Below are 23075 nucleotides of genomic sequence, written 5' to 3'. Positions count from 1 at the left end.
ACCCACTCGCTGAGTAACTTGCTGCAAAGTGCTATTTCATTAAATGAGTCTGTGTTGGCAGACTCTCTAAGAAGAGGACCAGAAAGAAGTACTCTTCTGCCTACCACTGGTGCAGGCATTGGTAGTCTAGTTTCCAAACAGCAGTTCCTAGAACTCAGATGATTGATAAGATTTAACTGTTTTTCAGTACTTAAAACGCGCTCTTCTCAATATAGCACTTGTTTGTTTGTCACCTCCAGTGGGTCATTAATGCCTGATGAGTTTTGGTCGGCTGAAAAAAATTCTGATGTTGCATTGCCCTTAAACTCACAAGGTTTTTGTGATTTGTTTTTGCTTGAATTTACAGAATCCCATAACATTTGAAATGTAACTAAGGAAAATAATCAGGTTTACTTATGAATAAACATGGTAACGATCTGTTTTTACTGCTCAACATAAAGTAGCGTTTTTAGTTGTTTTGCGTGGGAATCACTTTTAATATCTTTTGTAGGTGAAGAAAAATAAGTGTGAAGGAAACTTAGGAAGTGACATATAAATATCTGGAACAGTCTGCTCTTTTAATGTGCCCAAAAAAGGTGCTTTCTTTAGTCCACATTTTTGCTTTAATGGGCTACGTGCTTAATATCAGCATGGCAATTAGCCAGTCTGACCTTAAACTGTTTTACGTTAAGAGAGAATTCAGTTACTGGCACAACAGAAGAAAGAAGGTCATTCAGGGGCGTTAGTTGCCACGATTCTTTCTCAATTCAGTAAATCTACCATGGGTGCGATATTGTGAAGTTAATGCTTTGTATGAACCACTTCATCCAATATGCCAAATGTTGCACTGGAAAATGCTTGTTCAAAGTACCAGAATTGAATGCATTTCATATTATAAGCTGTGATATTATTTGCTTTTTGTTTGCTGGTATTGAAACGTTATGTACCCCCAGACAAGGTAGCAAGATGCAATTTGTTTTGTAAATATCCCAACATTCAAAAACTGTTTTAGTAAAATATCCTTAGGATAAACACAATAGCATACAAACAGATCCATGATTATAGTTCTATTGGAGCATTCTGTCTTCCCAACTTCATCCAGCCTTATGTAGAGTTTAGCTGGGGCAGTATGGTAGCTGCATGAACAAGGGCAGATATTTGAGTGTAGTACATGAAAGAATATTATTAAATAGTATATATTATTGATCATATTTTAAAACTGAAGTTAGTTTACTTTTCTCACATTAAAACCCATTTCAGACGGATCTTGTCTGGATGTTTTTGTGACTCAGCTTGCTTAAACGAAGCTGGTTTGGCATCTGATGACATTAGTCTCTATGTCCGTGGTCCAGATATCCATAGCAGTGCTTCTTTGTCATACCAATGCTGTAAATTTAAGAGTACAACACAACATGCTTTTTGCTTAGTATTTATTGGAGTTGTGTCCAATATTGCTTTGCTAGTCTGCTTCATTTGGGCAAATCATCAAGTTGTGAGAATTGGTGCCTTCTAAAAACAGACTGGAGATTAGAGCAGGAAGGATGCATTGTGGGTAAAATATTGGCCAGCATCAGCTGCCCTGAACTGTTCTGTTAAGACGTAAGTACAGAACTCTGTATACAATAATTTATTCTATTTTTGTAACATTTGTTGAGGCATCTTAAACAGCTCACTCCTTTTTATAGTCCATGTTCTCATTTGTATAGTCAACATATTTTTAGAGACACAATATAAGAGCCTTTGAGAAAATATCAACTGCATGTTCCTGCAGTATTTGTCTTTATTATATATTACTAGTGAACCAATGGATATCACTTTTAAGGAAGACCAATGAACATGTCAGTCTGTGTGCTTTGGATGTTCAAAAGGTTTTCAAATCCTAGTTCAATTATCCAATTTGTAAATGTCTTCTTACCTTCACAAATATATATGCACATGTACCCATGCTGCAAGAGGAACATTGTATGAAACTATTTTATGTATCAAATGATTGTTGTCTGTCACATACTTCTTCATATGTGACTGCAGGAGATAATTGTGGTGGTTTAGATTACCCTTTCATCTAAAGCACATTCCCAAACAGCCCATAAACTATACATTATGCTGCCACCACCAAGTGTTAAGGTGCCTTCTGACACAATACCATATTTATCTTACAACTGATATAGCTCACTTACATTATATTACCATATCATAAATATAAAACTATAATGATATATTTTATTTAACAAAAAGCCACAGTGCTTATTCAAAAAAAGTTTGTAATACTCGCAACTTAATGTTCTCTGTTTCCAAAGTAAGGAGAAAGTGGTTATTTCTCCAATTAGAAGCTGAAAGTATAATGGTAGATTTAAAAATAAATAAACCTCCTGTGATACAGGGTGTGTGACAGTAGCTTGGTTAACAGACAACTGTATGAAACTCATGAGTTTTGAGGACTATTCTTTTTATTTCCTGTAACTGCCAGGTTGCCTCATACAATTGAGTTATACACGATTCATATGGCATCAGATGTTATCTGCCCCATCATGTTCTAAGATAATGTGTCATGCATTGGATGTTTCCTAAGCTGTACATTTAAAGAACTTTGTGTCCAGACCCTTTACAGAGTGAGTTTAGAATACGTATTTATCACATACACAAACACACACACACACACTTACATATATATGTAAAGTTTAGGAGGTTAGCAGAACTGAAGATATTTGACATGATCATGATTGTGGAGGGAGATATTTACCTGCGCACAACAACTTCCTGTCCAATAATCCCATTCAAAGATGTTGCAGCCAGCTTTTCCCGACTCTAATATGGCTCTTAATGTAAAACAATTGTTTGCAACGATTTAGCAAATGCTTATAGCGTGGAAGTCTCTAGCTCTGTGAAGGTTTGCGGAATTATGCATATATTATAGTAATCTGTGAATGTTTTTAGTGTTTTAATGTAATAACTGTGTATTAAATCAAGTTGAAGTATGCTAATTCCACTTTTAACAAACTGTGTAGTTCTTAAAACGACTTAAAAATGGTAGGCCTGTAATTTGGACTCTTTCCTTTGTGCTAATGGGGTTCGCTGATAAACTGTGTCCTCCACAAAAGTTGGCCCAAATGGAAGAGCGGTTTGCAGACGAGTGTTATGTTGGATTTCCCTTGGTTATTACTGCTTTAGACTGTCTACACATTTCAGTTTCAAAATCCCATAGAAGCTACCGGCACTAGGACTTTGAAATATCAGCGGCCTTAAGCTCCCGCAAATATGCAACGTGTGGTTGGCTGAACATAACACTCAACAATTTCTCTGTTGGTTCACAGATCAATAAACATGGAAAAATTATTTCAATGAGGTCAGTTAAATAAGTTTTATTGCAATTTTTAAATTCTCCAAGTTCTATTAAGCCAAGAAAATGTGTAACTTTCGATTCGTGTTTGCTACTTTTTGTACCTACATGAAGGATTATTCTAGCTGCAATTGTCCTTCATAATTGCTAAGGCAAATGTGCAGACCTGTCATACACATGATCCCTGCTCATAAGTATGCTTTATCCTTGCTCTACTAATTGAATAAAACATAAAGGACAATCCCTTGAGAGATTACAATCTTAAGTGGTAATGTTAGGGAATTAAGTGTGTTTGCTGCAGTCTACTGCCACCCTCCAGCAATGAGCGTATTAAGCATAGTATTCCTCTTGCATTAAAATGCCCTTCTGTCTGTACTTGTCCCAGGCAGCAGACAACCTATCAGAAGGGCATTTCAATTAGACCTTGATAAGTGAATGGTATTTGCTAATCTTTGGTGGGTGTGCAGAATGGCTCATGTTCAAAGAAGTGAAGAAATGCATCAGGAATCCTGGCTCTGCTTGTTTCCCTTCTTTGCTGATTGTCAGGAAATGGCACATTAATTTGTCTGGCTCAGCAATAGACAGATAGAGGCAGGAGAACACTACCGCTTCATTTATTGTCACTTATTTTAGATATTTTTAAGAATGACATAGTTGCACTTACACCAATTCTTCCTTTCAAACTTGTGCTGTAGTTGCGTTTTGTGTTTTTTATACGTATTATTCTATTGTCTTTTGAGCCATGAACACACTGTACTTAATATGAATTTACATAATTTCTCATTAAAAGCTAAATTGCAGCCTTATTACAAGCTGTGCTAATTAAACAGGACATGGTAAAACTTACCAGAACAGGCTTCCAGTACGAAACTAAAAATTAATATAATTCCTAAGCAGTTGTTTCTTCAATTGCATTTTTAGGTGAAGCTTGTTGACTGTGATTCTTTTCTTTAATGTTTGTTACATTTTAATGTTTTAGCTCTCTGCATAAGTATCTAGACACTTCCAAAGCTCGCCATACTTTGGATTGACCATATTCAATTACTTACTTTGGTGCCCTTGGCCAAATCAGTACTGCTTTGCAGTGGTTTGAATTTTTGGTGCAATGCATCATATATTTTTAGGATAATTTATAGTTTCTCAAAATATACACATATATGAAAAGGAAGGTTTTCCCTATAACAGTCTATAATTTAAGGCTATATGACTTTTCTGCCAAGAAAATTGAAATATCTGTAGATTCTGTCTAAATATAAAAGCTAGTGGCACAATCTATATTATGGTATTTATCTATATTACTGTTCAATGTAATAGAATATACATGAAAGTCTTGGCTCACATAGTAGGAGATGTTTTTGAGGACTGCCTACCAACTGGAAAAGAGGTAGGTGTCTGGCATAGAAGATTAACATACAGAAGCGCACTGAGTGGATGGTCATCCGTGTTTGGATGGTTTCTTCTTGATTGACCTTTTGAGGTCACAGTCTAATGACCAAATTAGCAGCAGTGACATCTGTTTATGGGGTTTATTTATTAAATTGTGGGTTTGAAAAAGTGGAGATGTTGCCTATACCAACCAATCAGAATCTAGCTATCATTTATTTAGTATATTCTACAAAAGGACAGCTAGAATCTGATTGGTTGCTATAGGCAACATCTCCACTTTTTCAATCCTGCAGTTTAGTAGATATATCCCTTTATCTGAAAACGCAACAATTCTAAGTGTGCGCTATGATCTAAGCTTCTGTTCCATGTCCGAAAGAGGGATTAAAGTTGCAAAATGGCTGTTTGTAACGACTGTGAAACAGACGTGGTCTTATTCACATAGTTGTGGCCAAAAAATATTGGCGCTCTTGCAGTTTGTTCTTATAATGCACCATCTCTTCCAGAAAATTGTTGAAATTATAAAATATTTGGTATCCACATATGTATTTCTTTGGCTTGATTCAGAATAAAACACAGAAAGCTTTACTTAGTCATAACTTTTTCCACCAACAAATTTATCAAATGAGCCAGACAAAATGATTGGCATTTTTAGAGGTAAATTTCAACCAAATGATTCGCCTTCACTTTGGAACTGAACTCACCTGTGGTGAGTAGCAGGTGTCTGCATTATAAAAATCACTCATTGATCGCACTTGAATAGAGAAAAGGACTCATTCTCCTTTTATGTGTTGCTGTGTGTATTGCAATCGGTGTGGAGAAAAAGAAATCCAGAGAATTGTTAGAGAACATTGTGGCCAAGCATGGACACTCTCAAGCCTCCTAATCAATCTCCAATCTCCAGAGACCTTGATGCTCCCGTTTCCATCATACGTAATGTTATTAGGAAGTTTAAGTCTCATGGCACTGTAGCCAACTTCCCTGGATGTGGCCGCAAGAGAAAGTTTGATCGAGGATTGCAATGCAGGATTGTTTGGTGGAGAAAGCGCTTTGATCAAATGCTAAACAGATTCAAGCTGATCTTCAGACACAAGGTACGATCGTTTCATCTCGCTCCCTGCATCGCCAATTCAGTGAAAGGAGGTTATATGGAAAGAGGCCTAGGAGGGCCCCACTGCTGAGAGAGAGACCTAAAAAGACCTGACTGGAGTTTGCCAAAACACATCCGAACAAGCCAAAATCCTTCTGGGAGAAAATCCTATGGACAGATGAGACCAAATTAGAGCTTTTTGGTACATCATTCCTCTGTTTACAGAAAGCAAAATGAAGTTTTCAAAGAAAAGAACACCTTAAAACAAGGAAGAGGAGGTTCAGTGATATTTTGGATTTGCTGTGTTACATTTTGGAGCGCAGTGTTGAAACCGGTGTCAGAAAACTGGGACTTCATTGAGGGTCATGGGTCTTCCAGCAGGACAATGACCCCAGACTCACTTCAAGATGCTTGCCTGTTCTGGAGTGTCCAGGAATGAGGCCAGATCTCATTCCCATAGAACACCTGTGGAGAGATCTGAGAACAACAGTAAGGAGAAGGCACACTTCATACCTGGGAGACCTGGAGAAGAAGAGTGGACCAAACTGCCTGTAGAGACGTGCAGGGTGGCATCCATGGCATTAGGAAGCAGGTTGATTGCAGTTGTTTTGACCAAAGGCTGTGCTACCAAATATTAAGTCTAAGGTGTTAATAATTTTGTCAATGCCATTTCTCTTCATTTTCTAATTTAAAAAGATATATAGTATTAAATTCAGAATAAAGACAAAGGTGCTGAATATTAACAGTGAATTGTGGAGACCAATTGCTGTTGTTAATTTGTTTAGGGAAAATTGTAAGTTATTTGACAAGTGCAATGGTGCCAATATTTTGTCCACTACTGTATGTTGTGAGGTGCAGAGCTTAGCACGCATCTAGCAGAACAGGTGCTCTTGCTCCTTTCTTCATTTACAGGTTAACAGACCTTATGGAAGTTGGGAATCCAGGTTTTCCACTACATCAGATCAACTCTGCAACAATCGGATATATTTTTATCAGGAATAATGAGCCCACACATGGCACAATGATTGGAAGTTTGGTTAAGTTGGCTAAACTAAATGTTAGTGTGTAGTTTAAAAAAAAACCTAATGAAGTCTAGCGCTGAAGAACGCATATGCTATTTTGGTTATTTCTCCCTGTAGGCTATGAACAATCATTGGGGTTGTCTTCAACACCCCCCACCACCCACCCATTCATCCCCACCTCCATCTCTCTCCAATTTTTTTTTTTTTGTTAACAAGAGAGGATCCTAACATCCAAAATTGTCAGGAGAGCTCTGGGAGGGGATAAAGAGGTAGAGTGGAGAGTCAATTGTGACTATACTAAATGTAGGGCTCTGCAAGCAGTTTTATGATCACCTCAATAGAATTTAGAATCCTATGCAAAGACTCTTTTGTTTACACATTCATCAATTAATATTTATACCGATAAGAAGTAAAAAAAATATATAGTATAGAAATACCCTTTAATATTGTTGCCCACCAAGTGTGCTGCCAGGAAAGGTAGTTGTGGCGTCAGTGTTAATGCTGTTGCGTTCAGCACATTTGGGGCAGAATGGAGGTATGGATGAAAGCTCGCTGGGATTGAGAAAGTGGCTACTGGTTTAGAAATTAGAATTAAATTGAATATGACAGGCTGAATAGATAAGACCAAGTTCATATGTGTATCTGTTGTCACAATTGCAAACTATTTAAAAGCCAAAAAATGTGATAACTTAAAATGCCTTTTATGCTTCTGTGCTTAGGGTTTCTTTTGTCCAGTGAGCTACTGCAGCTTTTAAGCACCCATCCCCTACAGCAAGCTATCATATTTAAATTGTGATAAGGAAACTATTAGCTGAGCATGAGAAATGCATACACAACGTAAAGCTCTTTATGTGGCTCCTGAGCATCCCTTTCTTAGACATGATAAATTGCACCCAACTACTTCTGTTTCCTTTTATACTTCACATAGTTGAACTGAAACGAATGAAAGAGAATGGGACCTTAGCAGCGATACAGAGCATACCAAGCAAAGTGGGCGACTTTTACTTTTGGAGATGTGACCCTTTTTAGAGTCACATTTTATAGATTCATAGGAAGTGAAAGTAGCTGCTTGCAAACCATGGGGAAGCAACTGTTAGTATTATTAGTGGCATTATAATGATTATTACAACTACTATGAATATTATTGGATTATATTTTTCTACATTTACCAGTTTTGTTTGGTATATTTGCATTTATTAACGTGTAGTGGCTACCACAACGACAATATATTAAATATAATACTGCACCCTCATGAATATTCAGCTTATAAAATTGCTCCTTCCCCTGTTATAGACAACCAAGCAGTCTTATCTAAGGGAATGGTAGGGAAACATGTTGTACTTTCACTGTGCTTAGCAATCTAGTTCCACCCCAGATACTATCAATATAATGTGAATACAAAACAAAATGAATCATACAGAATATAAACTGTATGTGTGCATTAAGAAATCCTTCCCATTCTCACCAGTACATCCAGCTCTAAGCTATGTCTGGATTGTTGACGTGTGTTTGTGTAGAAACACACGGCACAAGCCCTGGCTATAAACTGTGCCTACAACACACATTGCCCTTCTGCATTGTCACTCTCCCACATAACAGGTGGCTGCATAACTGTTTTGAAATGAGCAAATGTCATATGCTGTATGCACCTGTGGTGTTGGTTTCCTTTACAAGAAAATAATACATTTTTATAGGAAATATTTTTTCAGTACACTTAGGCCAAATAATATCTGAATTCCACAGATAAGACAAAATGGGAGCGATCTATTGCTCTGTCTATGCCTATTACCAATAGCAGAGTTTCCTTGTTTGGCAGTATTTTTTATCATTTGATGAATTAGTGTTTTTACATTAGCAGTATTTAAGTGTGGCCTATGTGGTTGCGTGTTTGCATTCAATACATATCTAATGTATGATTTGCATCAGAAACCAAAGTGGCTGATTATAATTCTTGTGCAAGTCGTTAGACACTGCATTAGCAATTCACTTCTTAATCCTTTATATATTGAGAATAAATGAATACATTGTATATAGTACATAAGTGGTATTAAATAGTTATAGACCATATAAAAGTCTATCCTAAGCAGTATAATTACTTTGCTATTCATTGTGTATCTTTGTTTTTTTTTTGTTTTTTTGCTACACTTTGTCTTGTTTACCTATTTGTGTAGGTGCTTTCTCTATAGCTGTGTCTCCAGCGTCCATGACTGTGTATGTTTTCTATATTGCTGGAACTGCGATGATCTAGTGTCTGTATGTTTTCTCTTTAGCCGTGTGTCTGATATTCTAGTATGTGTTTTTCTCTACAGCTATAACTGTGATGGACGTGTTCTCTGGTTATGTTTCCTCCACTGCTGTCTCTGATGTACTAGTGTGTGTGTCTGTGGTGTGTGTGTTCTTTATAGCATTGGCTGCGATGGGCTAGTATTTGTGTTTTCTCTATAGCTCTCTCTGATGTTACCACTGAGTGTGATTTCTAGAAAGCGTTTTCTCTGATGGACCATATTCTATTTTCCTTAATAGCGGTGTCTCTAATATACCATTGTGTAACTTTTCTATATACAGTAACTGTATCTATGATTGTCCAGATTTTGTTTGTGTGTTTTCACTATAGCGGTGTCTCTGATCTTCTAGTAAGGGTGTGGGTGTTATTTATGTGGGTGTGATCTTTGTGTTCCTTTATTTTTCTTTCTATAGCTGTGTCGGCATGTACATTTGTTGTTGTAGATTCAGTTAACAACTATTTCAACATTTAAACTATGAGTAGTAAAATTATGTACCCCAACAAATTCTAAGGATACCACAAGTCACCCCAGAGTTCTGTGACCTGTATAAAAGACACACTGCAATACCATTATATGGTCATGAAACGCGTGTGTGTATATAATATATATATATATATATTATGTATATATGTATGTATATATGTATGTATATATATACATATATATATATATATATATATATATATATATAACCTAATATATAAATGTCTAGTGGCGTGTGTTAGTTTGTCTGTGTGTGTGTGGAAAAAAATAAAACCAAGCTTCAGCGCCACCTGCTGGGCGGAGTTATACACTGACCTACTAAATTCTTAGTGTGTGTGGAAAAAAAAATTCAGAAAGGGCTGAAATTCGGTATACTAAGATGTTTTTAATTTGTTAATTTAATTTGTTAATTGTTAAAAGTGTTTATAAAGATTTAAAAAATATATATATATATTTCTTGAAGGAGAAGTGACAGTTGGGAGTGGTTGGTGGTTGCCGGGGGTGACAGTGGGGAGTGGTTGGTGGTTGAGGCCTGGGCTATGGCCCAAATGCATGACAAGAACCTTTTTAACACCTTAAGTAGCTTGATTTGACTAGAATGCATGAGTATCATGTATGGGTTAACTTGTATATATATGTTTAGTATTTTACAGTAGATGAGGTAGTACATACTGTATATTTACAGTTATGGGAATAATCTGACACCTTGTAAGCTTGCGGGCAGGGCCTTCTTACCTCGCTGTCTGTATTACCCAGTATTGTTTTTTCCCAGTTGTGAATCGCTACGAGACTTGCTGGCGCTATATAAATAAATGATGATGATAAACACCTTGCTGTACTCTGCTGCCCCCTACACCACGAGCATGAATTTTATCCCGTCTTGTCCAAGTTATAAAGTGAGAGATTGTTTCTTTTGTACATATTGTGTGCATACATGTTTCCAGCAATCCTACTTTTTCCATTATTAACACTTATTTTCTTCAAAGATTTATTGAAGGTTCAGAATCTGTCAGTTTACTTTAGCCGTATTGCATTCCTCCTAGAACTGTCCAACAAAGGAAAAGAATGTGTGTCTGATATGTCATTCTATCAGGGTCACGCTAGAAAGGGTCAGTTGTGGAATACAGATTTCATACGTATGCCGTTAACACATTCCTCTTTGACAAGGCTCGTCCAGCTGTTACACAGCTTACTGTAATTCATTCTCTCAGCAATACACGCTGGTCTGTAGAAAAACCATATTACAGGACTTAATACATTGTATTTTCTGTTCCTTTAATAAGTAAAAACTGGACTTTTCCACTGAACTGTTGACACTATAGGTCCTCAAGTGTTTATAGCTTTATTCTAAACCTAGATTTACCTGGGCACATTAAGTCAGCATATGTGCAATAGCAGAATTCTTCTGTTTAATCATTGCTTTGAAAAATAGGTCAAGAAGAGAAATCTACATCTTCTGCTAGTAAATAATTAAAGCTAATGGAATTTTCACAAGATCTGTGAGGGGGAATTTCTGTAAGGCTGTGAACTGCTGCAGATCAAGGTATTTTTTATTTATCAGTGCAGTGAGTGAATGTACCTGGTAAATGCACTTTATTTCTACACTTTCTATTTTTAAAGGCAGAAATGCTGTTTGGTCATATAAGGAGAAAAAGCCCTTATTGATTACCCAATAGCAGGATCATTTTGTCAGCACAACGATACACGTTTTCTATAACCCATTTTGCAGCACACACAGATGTTTTATGTTTAGAACATAATGAATATGTACAAATAGAGGTATATTTATAGCAGTATAAAAAAATTAATAAATATTTAGTACTGGTCTCTCTACCTGTGACTACCTATAGTATATGCATGTGCCATTCATTAAATGTAATCATATGATCCGCCAGGTTCCAGTCTGTAATGGTCACAATCCTCCTTTCTTTAACAACCTTATGTGTGTTTCACAGGAGCAGTGGTGGGCATCCCCCCACCCGTTATACCTGTAGGCATCAACAGGGCTGTTAATCTGTCAGTCAGCCATAATGACACACTCATACACAACAGGTAGAGAGGCCAGTACTATGTAAATATTGATTCTTTTTAATAGTTTTCCTTTAAAGCATATGTCCACCCATCATCATCATTATCACCTTTTATTTATATATTGCCACTAATTGCACAGCGCTGTACAGAGAATATTTGTCATTCACATCAGTCCCTGCCCCATTAGGGCTTACAGTCTAAATTCTTACACACACACACACAGGCCTACCACTGAGCTACCCATAAAAGTGTTTTATTAGTAACCCTCCTTCCCTCACATGGCAGAACAGCATGAGTCCACAGTCGCAGATCCCTGTCATATGGGAGATACTCATCGTGCAGGTGTTTTATTTTTGTTTTTTAATAGCTAATTCTTCTAGCAGAATCTGTAAACGGGCATCATTGTAACTTCTGGGGGGAGTTTACTACTAAAGTACCTCTGTGTCTCCTCTCACCATTTAAGTTCTATAGGACACCGATCTCCAAAGTGACTTCAGATATCCCTGAGAACTTAATGTGAGTGCGGTATTCCTTATAATATGCACTTTATCCTAATGAAGACTGAAGAGATGACATCAGATATTATTTGCAGGAGATTATACTAGCATCACTTGCATGTTCTATACCCATAATAACCCAAGTGTGTGTCTGTTCATCTTGCTTACTTCTAGTCCATGTTGAATGCTATGCTGGGAGTTGTTGGGTGCTTGAGCAGTGCTTGTCTTAAATGGGGAGGAATAAGGGATTGTGCACAGGTAACTAAAGCTTTATTGATCTTCGCTAACCGCTTGTACCAAAGACAATTTTGTGTACAGATTGGAGAATTCAGACACAGGGGCTTTACGTGCAGTATCAAACAGGTATGCAAAGAAAACCAGCTAATCCAGTTACAAAGGTCCAATCTAAATATGGTTTATATCTATATTTTTATGGAATAAAATAGTCTTATACTATATGCGCATACTTGATGATTGCTTTATTCGTATTAAACATTGGACAAGGGCATACTTAGGTTTGCAGTTAAACAGAAGCTCCTCTGGCAACTTATTCTGATTCCTTTAAATACAGTGACAATATTCAGCCTAAGAAATCACTAAGAACTAGTGAAATTACTGAAGCATGGAGCACTTTGTACCTAATGAATTAGCTGCTCTTTCATGAACATTATTTCATCATGAATGTACCCTCCATATAATGGCTGCTTCCACAGAGTGTAGATGATTGGTCTACTTTAATGACCAGTCTAAGGCTGGGTACACACTACAGGGTTTTCACCCGATTATTTGGCCAATCATGCAAAACGAGCGCTTGGCCCAATATCACAGTAGTGTGTACACTGCAACGATTATCGTTTTATTAAACTGAACTAAAAATCTCATTCCACAATGGAGCGATGTTGTTCCAATTCTCCAGTGGGTATGCAGTCACGATCAGGATCTTCATAGAGTTTATAGAGTCCTGATCTTTTCAGCCGATGGATATGACAGATGAAAAGCACAGATCTGAAGGTATATCTTGTATAATGTGTACAGTGTGTACACATGAATCGGCATGCTGGTCAGGGTGTTTTTTGTTTTTGTTGGAAAAATCATTAAGGATACCTCGTCGGGAGAAATATAGTGTGTACCCAGCCTTAGCCTTGTACCAGGAGATTTTGACCATAAGCGTCTCTTGGTTGTGCTGGTTGTGTGATTCTACCTCCTAAACTTGAGATTTACTATTTTCTTTATTATTGCAATGTTAACATATGACATGAAACTGAACTTTGATGATCAGTAAGCACACGGGATTATGGGGACCCAAGTTTCCATTGTGCTGTCATTCTTTAGAGAGACATTTAATACTTGTTCACGAACATGTTTGTTTTAGCAAACGGAGGTTGTCTTTAAGTATATGTTGAAGAAACTGTGTTCAGTAAGGATGTGTATTAAGGGAGTCCTTACGTGTCATGTGATATTGATTAGTTGACTCATTACACAATTGATACTCCCATAGGCTCTATTAACCAGTTAATTGGGAAGTTAAATTATCTGCAGCTTTATGTTTAGCTGGTGGAATAATTGCTTGAAGTGGGTTTGTGCACAAGACTAATCCCATGTATCTAACTGTATGTTCCTCCTTGGTCACGTCATTCAGTGTCAAGCCCTCACTCATGCAACATGCCCCATAACTGAACTAACAGTGGTCTGCTCGACATTCATTTGTGGTGTTAACATGACGATGCAGTACGGTTCTGTATAATATCATATAATGTGTTAATGATGCTGAGATTGGCTTGTTGTTTTTTTTTTCTTTTCTCTTTGCCAAATAGTGCAGTTGACATGTCCAATTTACAATGTTTTCTGTAGAGAGGGGCATAAACTAATGTGGGCATATTCAATTGTTGGCGTTTCCCACGGCGTTAAAAATATTACTGTTATTACAGTAATTCTAATACAGTAATTGGGAATGTTGTAATTATGGGTATTCATTCTAGAAGATGCTTGGGAATGTATGGTAAGCATCTGACACTGCAGGTCTTATGTTCTTTATATTTCTAAACATACACTCTATTGGTGCAGCCATATATAATTTTTGGGAAACTGGCATATGAGCCTCAAATGACATTTTTAACATTGTTATGGCATTTTTTTTATTTTTTTTTTATTATTTTTTTTATAATTTTTTATTATTATTAGTTTAATATGAGGGGTGCTCTCCCAGTACAATATAAGTAAAATCCAAATATACAGCAAGAGAAAGAGCGTTTTATTATCGGAGGCACATTCTTATGTCCGTATACAGACTCATTCTCAGCCTTGTTGTATTTAGTTAAAATGCATTAAAAAATAAAATTTTAAAGCTAAGGGGGGGCAAAAAGGACAATAATCCCCCTGTTCCCCTAGTTTTCAATCACACTATTTTGTGCCTATACACATTTTTATCCTATATTACGCATCATTGCAGTATTACTATACTTTTTTTTAGTTTATTTGATATAATTCAAATAAAACTTTAATGAGCCTGTATACTGACATATAAGAATGTGCCTCCGATAATAGAACTCTTTTTGTTTTGCTATATATTTAGATCTCATGTTCTGTTGATGTCTATGGATGATATTTAAGCTATGCCAGCTTCCATTATAATAAGTTCAAAGGCATGTACAAATACTGTTCTCTGTGTGGAATAAATTATGTTCTTACATGTTATTGATTGCTATAAATGTAAAACAATTCCTAATGATTAGGTTATATTTACTCATTATTGAGTTGTTTGGTCATTAGATAATACAGTGATTTTGTACTGTCAAAGAGTTGAATTTCTTAAATGTCCATATATAAATTTCTATTACTGAACATTGAATGATACTTTTAGTAAACAGTGCTGCCCACCAATAGGCTTCTTAGTAATGGGTTGGAGAGGCTTTATTTCCACCTCCTGGTGTTAAAGGAAAACCAGACTCCTTGTTTTGAGGATGTGACTCCGGGTCAATAAAAGAAAACCCTAATACAAGTCTTAACTGCATACGCAGTCCAGCAAAAAAAAAACACTTGTGGTTGAACTTGGATTCAAAAAATGCACGTAGTGTAATTTGTAGCAGTGGAAACATAAAGAAAGTATATTTTTGTCTGGTACTGCTCTCTTGAGAACCTGGCACCCTTATTTTGGGATAGAATTGCTCCTCATGGTTTGTGAATATGTTGACCCATTAATATGATTGCTGCAGTGGCCTTTTTACATCCTGTTTTAGACTAATCATTTTCAAATTTTGTTTATCATCTTTATCATTGATATAACAGTGTCAGGGAAACTATTTATGCAGTAGGCGAACACTGAGTGGCTAGCACCCGGTACAATTTTCTGTGAATTAGTTATTGAATTGATGAGATAATTAATAAGACATTTGAAGTGCCTCATTACAAAAAATGGTTTTGCTTGCTTTCTTAAGAAATCCTAAGTACTAGCTGCCAAAGAAGAAGGCTTAGTATGAGGAGGTTTTAAGAGCTCCCAAAGAACGTGGTTTTGGGGGGGAAGGGTGACTCCTGCCAGAATGGGGGGGGGGGGGAAATACATTTGGCTGGAGCTTGTCTTTAAAATAGAACTGGAAATGAAGGACTGCCACTAGAGACTTCTAGCTGCCAAGATCTAAACATGGCCTGCTATTCTACCATTTGCCTGGATTAGTAACAAAAGTAATCATTTTATTGCCAGACATTTTATTCTATGGGGTATGTTTAAGATTACTTTTCCTATGAGATCCATAATGTGTAAGTATGTAATATTTTCATGAGCAAAAGAAACTTCAATGAGCACAAGTTAGGTCTAGTTTGCCAAGTGGAGGCAGCTCTAGGAATCGCCTGGCGATGCAGATTGTAAACGAGACGTATTTGTTTTTTGTTGGTGTTTCAAACTGTGGATTTTACAAACCTAATTATTGTTTCTCTTCATAGGACTTGCGCAAACAGGTAGCTCCGTTGTTAAAGAGTTTCCAAGCTGAGGTAAGAGCAATTCAAATACTGTATTACAAGAAAATGTTTATTTCAGTTGCTTTGCAAAATGTGTTAAACTGACTCACAGCTCTTTAAGTTAGAAGTACTGATGTATCGAGAGCATGTTGGTCACCAAGCCAATAAGCAAGTGTCATCTCTAGCTTCTAAACTATGACACATAGCTGCCACTTTGTCAACAACCAGGAGGGTGCACTGTAATGTGACATTTTAATCGCACTAAGAAACATTGTTTTTCTTGCACTTTGATATTGTTATATGATTCATTTATCCTTGTAAGACTCCAAAAATGTAATTGGTCACAAAACCTGGAATGAAAGCAGATTAAATCTAAAAAGATTTTATGTAACATTAATTGTTCCTTGACATGTTTACCATGGTATTTTCATTTTTTGTGCAGATGAGTACAACATTTTTCTCTGTTTGCAGACCGCTGGTGATGGCAGTGTCCTTTTTTTAGTGTTAAGCATTAGAAGTCTGGTATGCATAGGAAAATAATCTTTCCCTTATGGCTTCAGGTTTAGTCCCAAATTATTTGTATTTTTCTATACCTTTGTCACTTGTTGAGTGGAGTGGTTGTCTCTGAGTTAGAGCTGCATTTTGTTCTTTCAAATTGACCTCACTTGTGCTTGGGGTTATATAATGTATTGTGAGTAGTATGTTGGTCGAGTTGGGTATGAAATGTAGACAATGGAAATGTCAGCAGTGATCATGTCAACATGAAAATGTCGCCATTTAGGCTGCCGACATTTGCATTCAGGCTTAAAAATTTCGACAGTGTGATTGTCGACAGTCACAGTGTCAACACTAAAAGTACATCCAAACCTCTTCTGATTGCGGGGCGGACCCGCTGGTATTAATCTTTCTGTGTCGGCATTGTGAACGTTGACAATCGCTCTGTCGACATTTTTATGCTGTCACCAGAATGGAAGTGTTGTCATTTAGCCTGCCGACGTTTTCATGTCGACAGGATAACTGCAGACATTTACATTGTCGGAAACATGACCACATCCCTGTTGGTCATGTGGTTTTATGTAGTGTGCTGTACACAATGGGGGAGATTCAATTTGGGTTGATGTGCCGCTGGACATCAATGTAGACTTTTCTGCTTATTATATGGTTCGGGATCTCCGTTTATTTTCCTGTGCACCTCTATGGGGTTTGAGGAAAAATGAGTGACGATTACAGACCGATGTCACCTCGGTGTGTCTGCACCGATTGTTACCGAGGCACATATCTCTCGCAATTGAATCTTCCTCAGTATGTCAGGCATGAGGCTGTATGTAGTATGGTGGGTGTGGAGTTATACAATGTGCATATAGTATGTTGGTTGTGGGTTATATGTAGTATGCGTAGTAGGTCAGACACTGGGCTACAATATGCTGGTCATGGTGCAGTATATAGTAAATTTGGACATATGCCTATAGATGCTGCCCCTGTTACTAAACCCACTACTGAAACATTAGTCTAAGGGTCTACATAATTTATGGGGTATTTATTTAGGCAAAACGACACCATTCGACAAGATATTTCCACCCACTGTAAACACCTTCACCTACACTCCCCAGTCCACCCTTAATTCATTCTCTCCAGTAACTGAAGATGAAGTCTCTAAACTAATCTCATCATCTCAACCTACAACCTGTTCCCGATATCCTATTCCCTCCCAACTTTTCTGCTGCCTCTCCTCCACTGCATGACCACCTCTAACTCACCTCTTCAACCTGTCTCTCTCATCTGGCACATTTCCATCCCCCATTAAACATGCGCTCATCTCACCAATTCTAAACAAACCATGTCTTGATCCTGTTTCTTTCTCCAACTACTACCTTATTTCTCTCCTTCCCTTTGCCCCCAAACTACTTGAGCGTTTAGTGTACAAACGCCTGTTTCACTTTATCTCCTCACTCCATTCTCGACTCTCTGCAGCCAGGCTTCAGTCTCCAACGTTCCACTGAAACTGCTCTCACAAAAGTGACCAATGATTTACTTACTACAAAATCTAAGGGTAATTTCTCCATACTCATTCTCCTGGACCTCTCTGCTGCTTTTGACACTGTTGATCACTCCTACACATCCTTCACTCCATTGACCTTTGTGACAGTTCTTTCCTGGTTCCCTCAATACTTATCTAACCTTTCCTTTAGTAAGAGAAAGAGAAAGAGAATCCTCAGCACTAGTATGGGGGGTGCCTATAACTGTATATGAGTAAGAGAAGAGGTGTGCGTAGTGAGGTGAGCGCGGTGTCTCTAGTAGTGCACGTATGCGCATAGAGTATGTAGTAGTCCCAACTGTTCTCCAATTTGTTCTTCACTTTAGCTGACGTGGCAAACTTGGAGCCTGGCGAGGGGGGATAGCGATGTGAAATCTTCTCCCCGCTTAGCCACAATGAACCAAGGGGCTAGTTGTAGATGACAAATATAGTTTGTAGTATTGTGGTATCCAACACATTTCCCCTGCAGCATGCAGGCTTTATTAGGGATAGATTATGAATGAAACAGATGTTAAAAAAGTTTATATAGGAGGAACAAGAGGCTTGATTCTGTAGCCAATCGCATGAGGTGGTGTGGCTTAGGATGAATTGTCCTGTACAGATGCATAATTAATATTGAAGCAAATGCTGGTGAATGCAGATAAAGAGTTGATATTAACATCAACTAATTACGTAGTTCTATCAGTAACATACAGAGGAGTCTTATGTAATACAGGCAGTACCAAATATGAATAATAACACCTTTTGCCTTAATGTTGTTTGCAGCAGAATGGGTGTTTTTGTTTCTTCCTTACATTATAAAACACGCAGTATCATGGAAACAAACCCAGAAAAAAGAAAGCGTTTATGTAATCTGTAATGCTATAGGAATGGATTTAATGCACAACTATTGTTAAAGTGGTGAATGCTTCTAATCCGTCCCATCTATACTAGATGGTTTAACCAAGATAAATATCTCTAAACAAGACAGTATCATTTTCTCTATACCCCCCCTGCTATGTTGGTAGCACTGGAAATATTAAGAAAGTGGTCATTTATTCTCAAGGAAGGTCCTTAGATCGAAATCTAAGTTAAGGCCTTTGGGAGAGTTTGTAAGTCGTAGATCCACCTCGCCTCTTCCCTAGTTATGCTTTTAATGTAATCCCGTCTTCTCCAATATCTGGAAACTTTTTTGATACCTATAAACTCGAGGGTGGTCGGATCATGATCATGTACATGGAGTAATGTTCTGAAACGCTATGGGTTTCTAATTGTTTTCTAATATTTCTGATGTGTTCCGAGATCCTCGTCTGCAGACTTTCCCTTAGTGTTTCTACCTCTGGCACATCCTCCCCTGCACTCCCACTATCTGTTGGGGTCTCACAAGACTCTGTTCTTGGCCCTTTACTCTTTTCATTGTGCACCTCTTCTCTTGGGGCACTAATTCACTCATTCAGCCTCCAGTAACAGCTATATGCTGATGACACCCAAAGCTATATATTCCCCTGACCTTTCCTCTTCTATCTTGTGTAACCAGCTGTCTTTCAGCTATCTACACATAGATGTCCCAACGCTATCTAAAGCTCAACTTGTCCAAAACGGAGCTTCTTATCCTCCCTCCTGCCAGAAATCACCACCTGCCCTCAAATCTCCCTCACTGTTAATAACACCACAATTTCCTCAGTCTCCCAAGCCTGCAGCCTTGGTGTCACACTTGACTCCACCCTCTGCTTTATTCCTCACAATCAGACTCTCTCCCAGTCCAGTCAACTTCACCTTAAAAACATTGCCAGAATACGCCCTTTTCTTACTCAACATTCTACCAAAGCTCTTATCCACTCTCTCATCATCTCCCCTCTTGACTACTGCAACCGCCTGCTATCTGTCATTCCTGACACCCATATATCCACACTTCAATCCATCCTAAATGTTACTCCAAGACTGATCTTCCTCTCTCACTGCTCCACATTTGCTGCACCACTTTGCAAATCCCTACACTGGCTCCCTGTGTCTTCCAGAAACCAATTCAAGTTACTCACCCTCAACAACACTACCCCTTCATACATCTCAAATCTCATATCAAAATACTCTCACTCTAGCCCTCTTAGATCTATCTCTGAATTGCACCTTGTCTCGTCTCTGGTAACCATTGTAACCACCTCTCGCAAGACTTCTCCCGTGTTGCTCCCCACCTATGGAACTCCCTACCATGCCCAAACAGATTATCCTACAGTCATCAAATCTTTAGACATTCTCTAAAAACCCATTTTTTTTTTATTTTTTTTTTTGTAATAAATCTTGCCTTATCCCTGATGATACTATTCACACTAATACATGCTCACAACTGTCCCCATCTCCACTCTGAGCCACATTTGCTCTTCTTGTTTCATCTGTGCCCTCTTCCACTTAGAATGTAAGCTCTCTAATGAGCAGGGTCCTCCATACCCTTTGTTTTCATGTCTGCTTTTATTTTGTCTACCTTGTATGTCCTGTTTTCCCTACTGTACGACGCTGCGGAGCACTGTAGCGCCTTACAAATCTACGATAATGTGTTCCTTTCACTGCCACTTTTTGATCTCTTTGTAGCTGTTATGTTTAGATATTTATCGGCAAATTTACTGCTAGTAGGGGTGTTCAGAGGTCATGCACATTATCTGCTGCCATGAGTTTTTCTATTGATATGCAAATAAAAATTAATAAGAGACACCACAACACTGCTGACAGAATAAACCATACATTTATCCATGTATTTTTGTCCCCGCAAAAGCTGAAACCAGAGAAAGGTTCTTCCCGGCTGGGCTCATCACACTTTTCAGCACGGTATCCCTATTTTAGAATTTGATACCAGCCCTAGCCTGGTTGACACGGGTGTAATTTCCTAGAGGATTCTGATCTGCAAAAAAAAATTGGAAGTCCTGTCCTAAATTGCACTCTTGCTAATCCTGGCACCCCTTGGATGGCGAGTGCTAGGAATAGGTAGGTATCACATTATGACAGGGGCAGTCCTAGCTAGGCATCTCTCTGACAGTGTATCTAGCCCAGCCCGGCATAGCCGGAGCTGGTTGTCCCTTTTGCGGGGGCACTTCGCCATCATGCCCCTACTGCAGCCATATGTTTATACTTATATTCAGGTAGTAACATTGCAGTCTACCCTACATCAGACCCTACATTGTCAACTTGTGACTATACAGTTTTTGTAGCTAGCAGAGTTACTTTGTTTCAAAGTTGATTTTAGTTTAATTAAATATACTGGAGTAGCCTGTAAATGCCAGGCATCTTCTCTGTTTTCTTCCCTGCATCTTCTGTGTTTCATGCTCACCTTATGACATTTTACTACATAGCAGAAAGCCTGTAATCTAATCAAAGTAAACAATCCTGTTAGCAAAGTACATCTCCAATGAACTGCCTGCAGGTGCTTATAGCTGTACCCCCTTCCATGTTTTCCTCACCTACCTCTTATATTTAGCCCAGCACCCTACCACTTACTAAGCCTGCTTTGGCAGGTAAAATAGAGTGGTGGTGGATTACAAAGAGGAACAGGGTCTTTCAGTCTTTTAAACAAAGGAGTTTTGATGCGTACTGTCTACTGTTATAACCTAAGGAAACCTGCAAAGAGAATAGCTTTATAAATTATTTTAGTTTTGCTGCACAAATGTACTGTCTGGTTTAGACAGTTTGAGTGCCAGAAATAACACTGTCCAAACTGGCATTTAGGGCCAACTTTATCCAATCCATGTGAATGCTAAAACAATGGATTAAATAATTGCAGTTCCCAAAACCACTGCAACAATATTATGGACACACATTAAGTATCCACTTGCTGTGTGGACAACAGTCCTGCAATTACTCTCCTCTATAAATGAAGAAATAACCCTAATATACCCAATAGCTGTTTGGATTTGTTTTTCATTGTGATGCTCCCACATTTTCCTGAATAATGTTTCGAGTGTCCTCTCTTGTGACGTGGCTGCCAATGCATTTTTTCATTTCCTACCTACGGTTTACCTGATGGTACATGGCGGAAGTAGTGAAACATGACACGAGTTACACAGGGATGACATGGCCTTTATTTGTAATACTGATGTAGTGCTGAAGTAATAAGGGGACATCGGTTTGCACTTAATGGTCTAGACGTTGCTCCCTAAAAAGGCCTAACCTTTAAATGTCTTCACATATACTAAAGGTTTGAATAATAAATACAGTGTTTGTAGCAGTTTAATCTATGGTTTCTTGAATTTCGATGGCGTGATAAACATAACCTTAGTAATTATTAAACCATGCAGCCTCTTAAGTAACATGATACTCCCTGGTGTAAATTAGTGACTGTCCAAGTTGTTCATGGAAGGAAGCATTTGTGTGCTATGGCCATATTTGCAGAATAAACTCATTTAATAGAAATGTAACCCTATTTATTTCTGTCTTCCCTTTGGTTATATTTAGCAATAAATGTGTAATAATAAGCTTATTATAGTATGTTACTTAATTTATATTAAGGTGTTGCAAAGTGTCCCACTGTCATTCTGTCGATTATATGATAAAATAACTTTTTACATAGCGCTCTATGCACTATCAATGTAGAAAAACCCCACAAAGTCTCCATATGCCACTTTCACCCTAGAGGGAATAATCGGTATGTCAACACTGGGACGTGGCTTCTGTGTCTGGCCACGTATTAGGTGGTACTTATTTGCAGGTTGCTCCATTCCCACATGACAGCTCCTCTGCTTCTCTTGTGAGGCAGAAGAACCATGTGAAGGAAGCAGAGAGCCCTTACCTAAAGCTTGAGGAATGTTGCACCACAGCTTGCTCATTAGTGACCTAATGAATAGGTAACGTAGGCAAAGTACAGGGTTGGTTCACTTAAATGTGGCCTAGGCAGACCAGCGCAGAGACGCCTCTACACCTGTCAGAAGCCATACCCTTTACAGGTGCAAATACACATTGATGATGATGCCAATCTCCAGTGCTAGCTAACTGCTACTGATTGGATGGCTGCAATTCCA

The 23075-nt window shown here is 38.0% G+C and overlaps 1 protein-coding gene across 5 annotated transcripts in view; it reads left to right on the top strand.

Annotated features, from left to right (window-relative positions):
* CUX1 (cut like homeobox 1) overlaps positions 1–23075 on the top strand; it is a 295304-nt gene that overhangs the window by 65264 nt on the left and 206965 nt on the right. For all 5 annotated transcript variants that reach the window (XM_075196738.1, XM_075196737.1, XM_075196734.1 and 2 more), the window contains exon 3: positions 16044–16091. In XM_075196738.1, coding sequence (XP_075052839.1) covers positions 16044–16091 — 48 coding nt within the window. The remainder of the gene's footprint in view (positions 1–16043; positions 16092–23075) is intronic.

The sequence above is a fragment of the Mixophyes fleayi genome, chromosome 2 (assembly GCF_038048845.1).
Source record: "Mixophyes fleayi isolate aMixFle1 chromosome 2, aMixFle1.hap1, whole genome shotgun sequence".
NCBI lineage: Eukaryota > Metazoa > Chordata > Amphibia > Anura > Limnodynastidae > Mixophyes > Mixophyes fleayi.
This window is presented reverse-complemented; position numbering and strand designations above follow the sequence as displayed.